General features: G+C 47.0%; 1 protein-coding gene across 1 annotated transcript in view; it reads right to left on the bottom strand.

Annotated features, from left to right (window-relative positions):
- Window positions 1–1,306: 1,306 nt before the first annotated feature.
- LOC145723750 (receptor-type tyrosine-protein phosphatase T-like) overlaps window positions 1,307–9,139 on the bottom strand; it is a 100,902-nt gene continuing 93,069 nt past the window's right edge. The window contains exon 6 of the mRNA XM_081832269.1: window positions 1,307–1,578. Within this exon, the coding sequence (XP_081688395.1) occupies window positions 1,378–1,578 (201 nt within the window). The 3' untranslated portion in view covers window positions 1,307–1,377. The remainder of the gene's footprint in view (window positions 1,579–9,139) is intronic.

The following is a 9,139-nucleotide window of genomic DNA, read 5'->3' as shown; positions in this document are numbered from 1 at the left end:
GGGGGGGGGTGGGGGGATGAGTTAGCCTGGTGATGGGTATTAAAGAGGGTAGGTGTTGCATGGAGCACTGGGTGTTATACACAAACAATGAATCATGAAACACTACATCAAAAACTAATGATGTAATGTATGGTGATTAACACAACATAATAAAATAAAATTAAAAAAAAAAAAAAGACTACAGCTCCCAGTCTAGGTTCAGGCAGGGCTACCAACTAGAGGTCAAGAGGCCAGCAACTAGAGGTCAAGGCCCTCACACCAACCCGTCCTTTGACCAAGGAAACCAACTCAGGAGACTTCCGGGGAAGGGGGAGGAGGGTAGGGGGCGTCGATCCATGTTTTCACCTTCATACACACCAGGTATCATTCCACAGCTGGCATAAGAGGAATAGCTTCATTATTTCATTCACTAAAGTAATGCTGTATTAAAATTTTAATCGGTGAACATAACGCTGGAAAATGAGTACATCCATACACTGCAATTTTCCAGTGTAAACTGTCAAACCCATTTTTTTTTTTTTTTTTTTTTGCAAAAGCAATATTGCAACACAAAGAAAAGTCCATAAAGATGCTGGTATTCTTTGCTCTACCAACTCTACCCCTAGGGAATTTATCCAAGGAAATAATCTGGTTCAATAGAATAAAAATATTCTCTTTAGAAGAACTCCATTGAGGTGTTAATTGATGCAGAGGAAAGATAAAACAAAAACCAAAAACACCTGGAATTACCTAAATGACGACAAATAGGGAGATTTTAAGAAATGGGGGGGACTCACTTGATGAAACAGTATACAACCATTAAGCATTACAACAGAGATTATCTAGACTTTCAAAAATAAATGGGATATCCAGCCCTTGGAAGGAGCAGAAAAGGCAACAACGTGCATATTTTAATGTAAAGCATGTTGACAATACCTCAAGGTGAACAAGAACAAGAAAACTGGAAAGAATTGAATCAAAGCCAGTGGGGTGGGGGGGGGGTATTTATTTCAAAAGTCCTTCCAAAATATTGCCATTAAATCGCATTTTCAGTTAAAAAAAAAAAAAATCCCTCAGAAACTATTGTACACTCTCCTAACAAGGCAGAAGACCACCACCGAAACACAAGGACGTTGGTTCAAACTTTAAATGCAAAATAAAGCCAAACCTGGAGATGCCTTCCATGTTGTATACCCCAGAGGTTCCCACAGGTGGACCCTATAATAAGACTCAACTTGTTGAATAACAATGCCATATGCATGATTTTACAGTAACTCCGCCTCTTTCTCTGCAGGGTGGGAATGGGGGACTGGAAAGGGTGTGTCTTTCCACTGAGATGAGAAGAGGCACCTGGATTCCTCCCAACCTCTGAGGGTGGGGCCAAGGCAGCCGGTGAAATCAGCCCCGTGGGACGGGCCACTCACCTTTCACAATCAGCTCGGCATAGTTGGACACACCGGAACCACCGTCGGAACGGATCACACAGCGGTACTTGCTCACACTCCGATGGGCGGTGTCGGCCACGCTGACCGTGGCTGAGAAGCGTCTGTGGTTGACCACGCGGGTGACCATGAGGGCCGTGTCCCTGCCGTTCCATTGCTGCAGGACAGAGGGAGGGAGGAGGAGAAATCACATCACCTTACGGCCCCCGGGGACCCCCAGCTCGGAAGCTCCACCTGTCCCCACATCCCTGGGGCCATGGCTTTCCTTAAGAAGGAGTATCGATGGCTGGCTTTTGCAAGTGATCTGACTCAAGTGTAAACTTTGCTAGCGAGCTGATTCAGGAGGGCAGTGCCTGATGATAAGAAGAGAGGGCACAGGCCTCCTCCTGACCCCTTGGTTCCCTGCTTGGCCTGAGCTTGAGGCTGGCATTTGGCCCTGAGCCCTCCTCCCATCTTCCTTCATCTCTTAAGCAGAACCCACAAGGTTCCCCCAAAGACAGTCTCAGATAGACTACTGAAAATATAACCCATGAAGTGACAACAAACAGCCTGGCCCTCAGCCCATGGCTGGTGCCCTCATACCCCACCCACAGGCCCTGAGGGACCTATCTGTCTCCAGGCGTGGTGTGGATGGTGGCTTCCCAGCACCTCTCCTCCTTGGCATTTGCTTTTTCCTCAGCCTGGAACCTCCCATCTGCCTGGGGTCAGTCCCTCACCCTTAAAAACTCACGCTCAGCACATTGCCGTCTCCGGTAAGTTCGCCTGTCACACCACCTTCTAGAAGCTATTTACTCTCTACTGGTTTTGTCGTCGTTGTTTTGGGGTGTTTGTTTGTTTGCCTACATGTTTCCCCCTTTAGACTAGACTCAGAGCTCCACGAGGGCATCCTTTAGCCCCTTTTCATCTCCAGCACTGTGCCCAACTTCCCAACTTGGTAAACATTTCTAGAATCAAAGTGAATACACAAGCGTTTTCGTCTATACTGTGCTGAATCTCAGGTGTGATATTCTGAGTCTGAATGAGCCCCTTCTATAGCAGCAGCAAGCAATGACAACTGGTAAGGTACATGCTTGAGGATACAGCCTGAGTGACTATTAAAGCACCTTCTATGAGCCAGACCCTGAATCTCCTTTTTAATCCTCCCAGCCTTGTTTGAGGTATTACTGCTGCTCTCCTTAGCAGAACCCAAATGTCAGTGTGGCTGAGTACACATGTAGAGCAAGGAAGTCCCTTATCCAGCTTTTCTGACTTCGGGTCAAGCATCTTTTCACTGAGACCCTATCCTCACTGCCTTTATTTCGTTTCCGAAAGTAAAATTGAGTGTTTTAATTATCTAGTTGGATTTCGGGAAACTTTAGGATTTAGGAGCTTCTCCACAACTGAAAACTTCCATGATGCAATCTTCATCCCTTCCTGTCCATAGTAAACACCTCCAGCACACACATGACCTGCTTCCATCCATCCACGCTCCCATCAGCGACGCGTCAGGCCTGGGACATGGGAGGGGGTAGGACTCCAGGGCTCAGCTGTCCCAAGCCAATGAGATGGAACAGCAGGGAGGGCCAGGAGCAAACAGCCAAGAAACACGGGGAAACCAAGGCCTCTGTGTGACTTGTTCCAGACTGGACAGGGAGATTGGAGGGGCTGGCTTTCTTCTTTTTACTTTTTGGCATTCTCTAGACTTTCTGCCTTAAACACTGCTTTTATACTTGAAAAGAATAAAGGAACTAAAGGAAATGCCAGACTTAAAAGCATGGCAGGAGGAGGGGCAGCCATAACCCCCTCCCATTCCGGAAACTCTGCAACAGGCCAGGATAAGAACAATGCAAGGGAACTGAAGGAAGAAGTAACTGGGGCGGAAACCGCCCACCACCTGCCTCATGCCCGGGTATGTTTTTGCAAGAGATGGTACAACTCGCTCAAACTCTGAGAACTGACGACCCCAGACACAAGTCCCTCTCCCAAAATATGCAGTGAGGAAGTAGAGGAAATCCTGGCAAATGCCAGGAATGTGACCTGATCTGAGGAAAAGTTGGCTGAAGGCACAGAAAGGCCTCGGAAGAGATAGGTCACCAAACCAAACCAAGCCCATTTTCTCCTCACTGCTGAGCAGTCCCTTCACACCTGGAAAGGGAGCGATGAGGCTCTGGCTGGGTATTTTCTAACCTGATTTATTTATAACATCATAAAGATTTTGATCTTTCTTAAGTTGACAGTGACTAAGCACTACTGTGGGCTAAGTGTTTTACATTCCTTCTTCATTAATTCCTCACAAAAATCTGTGAGGGGGGCCCACTTCTTACCTCCGTTGTATATACGAGGAAGCCGAAGCTCAGAGAAGTGATCTGCCTGCCCAGGCTTGCACAGCTTGGAAGTGGCAGAGCTGGGATTTGAATGCAGGCCACCGGGCATCAGCACTTGGCCCAAAGATACCATGTGGTGCTCTAACGTGGGGTGACTACTCCCCACCCCTCACCTCCTCTAGCACACTCATTCCCACATGTGGAGAAGAGAGTGTGGCCAAGAGCTACCTATGCGCCACCAATTTCTTAGCTAAGGACTATCCCCGCCCCCCCCCCCAAAAAAAAGGGAAAGACAGGGGTAGAGGAAGCAAAAATGCCTACATCCCAGCCAGACAGCTCATCAGACACAGGGCTTTTCCTCAGACCTCCAATGCTTTGAACAGCCAAGAAATTTACTTGGGAGATAAGAAGACACAGAGCACGAAGCCAGCACATGAACTCTACAGACCATCATCTAAGAAGTGAGTGGAGAACGAAAAGTACTAAGAAAGAAAATAAACCTCAAAAGAATTACGGGAAACAAACAAGGGCACCATTTGCAGGATTCAAAATAGTGCTAGAAGTGAACGGCAGACTCAACACTGCAGAAAAGCACTGACAGCTGGAGGCAGGGGTGGGGGAGGCTTAAGAAAATAACCCAGATTGCCAAGAAGGCACCGATAAAAGGAGAGGAGGGAGGCAAACTGAGGAAGAAAACAGAGATCAGACAACATACCAGATAAGTATTTGGTACGCCTGAAGATGGGAGCTTAGGGAATGGAACACAAATTCTATCCTAAGTCATATCAGCTCACCTGCCTGGATGAAAACAAGACCCAAACCTTTAGACTGAAATGGCCTACCATTCACTTGACAAAATTTATGAAAAGCACAACAATTGAGGTACGCATTTTACTTCACAAAAATATTAGATGTTAAGGATAAAGAAGTATATAAAAATCTAGGCAGAAAAAAAAAAATACTGTGCTGAAAATGCCTCATCTGCAACTGCTCCCAAAGCCCAGACAACCTCTGTCCTGGATGTGGCTGATCCCCCAGTGGTCACAGCTGAGCTCCCAGGAGGCTAGATACTTGAGAGAGGCCAGGGCAGGAGCTAGGGAAAGGTGGGACAGGAAATGATAATAAAACAAAAGCATACAAATGCCCAATATGTGCAGCCTTGGGCCCTGATTTCATTTCTCTCAGCTTTGGTTTCCTTACACCATTAATGGATGTGACACTGGTGCCCACTTTATGAAGTTCTCGTGATGCATAAATGAGAAAGTGTACAGAGCACTGAGCCCATGATGGTGTATCCTGGTGTGAGCTGAGCTCTCCAAATTAACCATGAAATTAACCATGAAAAGTGGGGTAGGGATAATGGCCCCCCCCACAATGTCCATATGCTAATCCCTGGAAGAACCTGGGACTATGTCACCTTCTATGGTGAAAGGGACTTTGAAGATGTTGATTAAGCTCAGGATCTGGAGATTTGGAGAGGATCCTAGATGATGCAGGTGGGCTCAATGTAATCACAACGGGCCTCATATGAGAAAGACGGAGGAGGGTCAGAGTCAGAGACAGGACATGTGGTGACAGAAGCAGAGGTCAAAGTGACGTGACTGATGGCTTAAAGATGGAGGAAGGAACCAGAACCAAAGAATGCAGACAGCTTCGAGAAGCTGGGAAAGGTAAGGGAGCATATTCTCTGCTAGAGCCTCTAGAAGGAATGCAGCCTGGCCAACACCTCCATCTAACCCTGTAAGATTCATTTCTGACTTCTGATCTCCACCACCGCAAGGTAATAAATTCGTGTTGTTTTAAGCCACTAAGTCTAATTTGTTACATCAGCCATAAGAAACTAACAAACAGCAAAGAGCCAATTAAGTGCAAAACATTCATTTTTCACATTTAGTTTAAATTTTATTGGGCGCCTGGGTGGCTCAGTCGGTTAAGCATCTGCCTTCGGCTCAGGTCATGATCCCAGGGTCCTGGGATCGAGTCCTGCATCAGGCTCCCTGCTCAGCTGGGGAGCCTGCTTCTCCCTCTCCCTCTGCCTGACACTCCCCTGCTTGTGTCCTGTCAAATAAATAAAATCTTTAAAAATTTTTATTTTGATGTGACTTCCAGTATTATTTGCTTTTCTTCTTAATGATGTCACATTCCAACAAAAACAGAGAGGAGTAATGCATCCCCTGAACCACTCACATTTTTCTCTTTAGTTCCTGAACCACCAAGCTTTCTCCCATCGAAGGACAGGAAATTGTGGGTTGTCTTATAAAATCTCTGGAAAATAGGCCTTTTGATAATCACACTTGTCATATTGGGAGCAGGCAAGAGCAGGACAGGAACGTGCAGGAGAGCCCAGAGCCATGATAGGAAATGGCACTGCGATGGACCACCGGCAAGGAGAAATGAAGGTTAAGTTAGAGAGATGAGCTCAGATGAAAGGGCAAGTAGGTGATAAAGGTCAAGGCAAATGAGCAGCAACCGAGAAACTGAGATCAGGAGAGATTCTAGAAGACCAGGCACGGTGACGGGCTCAGTGACCAGAACGCCGTGGCAATGTGAAGGGATTTAACCAGAGGGACTGTGTAAGCAGCCCTGTTAGACAGGTTCCAACCATGGTCTCAGTCCCAGACACAGGCAGGAAGGGAAATGCAAGGGGAGAGAGGAAGGAAAATGCAAGGGGAGAGAGCAAGGGGAGGTTTCATCAAGCAGGAACAGACTCGGGAATTCCAGGTTCACAGGCAACTGAGCGGGTTTGAGTGGGCACAGGGAGGGGTGGAGCGGGCAGGGTGCCAGGAGCCCCAAATGGACCGCAGCCCAGAGACAAGGTGGAAGAGTAAATCCTCCCAAGCAAGACGTCAGGTGCCACGTACATGCATGGGGATACAAATGCTAGGATGCAGGGAAAGAGGAGCAGGACAGCAAAGAGAAGTCAAAGTCCTTGGAAAAGTCCAACAGAAGCATGACATGGATGATGTATATGGAAGCCTGGAGAAGAATCTATCAGGCCCCCACGTCACCACTCCCGCATGCTGGAGATTTTCTTTTGGTGCCTATCACATGTTTCACACGTAAGTATATCCTTCCTCTGAAATTTTGGGCATACTTCCTTTCTTCTTTCAGACCTACATCCATTATTCTAAAATGGAGTCATCTTCTAGCCCCTCTGTGTCCGGGGCAAATTGGATAAACTTCCCAGTGGGCACTGATAGAGCCGGACTCCCCAGAAGCAGAGTCTGAGACATGGTGACCTACCGAGTGTCCTCAGGAAAAAGGGGATGAAGGACAGTGAGCGAAGGAGCCGCTGAGGAAGGATGTGGTCAAAACAGTCCAACTTCAGCCTGACTCCCCGGGATCTCGGGAGCCTCAAGTGTACCAGAGTTGATCCCAGCTTGAGGCAAGGAACCAGCACTGGTACCCCACGTCAGCCAGTCACTGGCCATGGCCTGCCAGGTGGGGAAAGAAGGAAACTGTTCCCATTTGCCCCAAAGCAGTTCTGTGGAGAAGGGGGAGCTGTGAGCGTCTAGCAGCCAACCGCACAGTGCCTGAGGGTTGGGGGCACCGGCTCAGAAAGGACACTGTCCAGGACACCGATAGCATCCATTCTACCCAGCACCTTCCTATCTCTGCCGTCTCTTCCTCCAGGGTCTCCTGAAGTCCCATGAGCCACTGCTTTGCGATAATGCCAGGAGCCTGCTCCTGAACCTGTTCAAAAAGGTGGGAGGCGGGCACCAAGCTGGGAACGGACTCCACTGAACACTTGCTACGTGGGAAAGCTTGAGCACCCCTGCAGTAACACACTGCTTCCCTCAAAAGTCAATATATCTCCCATGAGTAAAGAGTTCCATAACTGAGTGAGTTTGATAGGTATTTCATTCAACCTAACAGGATTTGTCGGAGCATTTATTAAGTAAAAGTCACATTAACATTTTTGAGGAGGTAGCTTATGCCAGGCACTGTGTTAACTGGCTTACATGACAGAATTCACTTAATCCTTTAAAAATCTCTATGAAAGTTCTTCTAGTGTGTGTGGGGGGTGCTTTCTGGACCATCAGCATCACCTGGAAAGCTGCTGGAAATGCAAACTTTAAAGAGAATCCCAGGGCTGACATCCATTTGTAGACACTGTTTATTGGGGTTGGCAATCTGAGTTTTTCCCCTTCCCTATTCTATTATTAACAACACTGGAAATGTCCTCATTATTCAATGAAACACAAAATGAAAGAGTATGGAGTGTGGAAGGTGTAATTTCTGCCCAGAGGAATTTACAGGCTGGGCTAAAATTCCAACAAAAGGGCAAAAAGGGTCAAGTATAAAGTTGAGTACTGAAGTAGCATGCTTCGTGGAGGACAACAGGGTCAGCACGGAGAGAGCTGTGCTCTTAGAATGATCCAGAACACTGGTTCTCAAAGTGTGGTCTGCACACCCACTACAGGAGCATCCCCTGGGGAACACGTTAGAAATGTAAAATCTCTGGCCCCACCCTAAACCTAGTAAATCAGGAACTCGAGGGATGGAGCCAGTCCAGTTTTGTTTTAACAAACCCTCCAGGTGCTTCTCATGCACCATAAAGCATGAGAGAAGCCCTATTATTACTCCTATTTTAAAAATGAGGAAACTGAGATAGAAATAGGTCAAGCAACATGCCTTATGAATGGTACTTCTCAACCAACCACGCATACAAATCCCCTGGGGATCTCATTAAAAAGGCAGATTCTAACTCAATGAATCAGAACCAACCACATAGGCAGTAGCAAGTCCTTGTCTGACTTTGCTGAGTGACTGAATTAGCATGTGGACCCAGGTGATCTGATTCCAGAGACTGAGGCCTTATCATCCCATTGCCCAATTGCCATCCCTATAGGACCATGCACAGTTACACCAGGACTCTGTGAGGGGAGGGTAGAGTGTGCAGTGTTCCAGAAACTTATTTTGCTTATTCAAAGAACACCAACTGCCATCTTGTAGGAAATGATGGCTCCAGAGAAAACAGTTTGGGAAATGCTGTGACAGAAGCCCAGATGCCTAGCTTTCCGGAAACCTCAGTGGTCTCTAAGTCAGAAATATCTACGTGAAGATGCATTGCCCAAGCATCTTCCCACATTCTTGGCTAACAGACTCTCTGAGTACATTATTAAGCAATGGCATACCTGACAGGCTATTAGGTTCAGGTGAGGTTTTCTTAACCCAACTTCATGAATCTAAAACAGTGGTTCTCAAAAGTCAGCAGGTACTGGAATCACCTGGAGGGTGATTCAGTAGGTCAGGGGCAAGCCTAGATAATCTGCATTTCTAACAAGTTCCCAAGTGATGCTGATGCTGCTCACTTTGTCCTAGGTTTCCAAGACGTAAAGGTTATTGCTGTCTTAAGTCCCTCAATGGAAAGTAAGGAGTCAAACCATACCACAGAATACACGAATGGAAACA

The sequence above is a fragment of the Leptonychotes weddellii genome, chromosome 10 (assembly GCF_054177405.1).
Source record: "Leptonychotes weddellii isolate Sample4059 chromosome 10, ASM5417740v2, whole genome shotgun sequence".
Taxonomy (NCBI): domain Eukaryota; kingdom Metazoa; phylum Chordata; class Mammalia; order Carnivora; family Phocidae; genus Leptonychotes; species Leptonychotes weddellii.
Note: the sequence above shows the minus strand (reverse complement) of the source record. Positions and strands in the feature narration are given on the sequence as shown.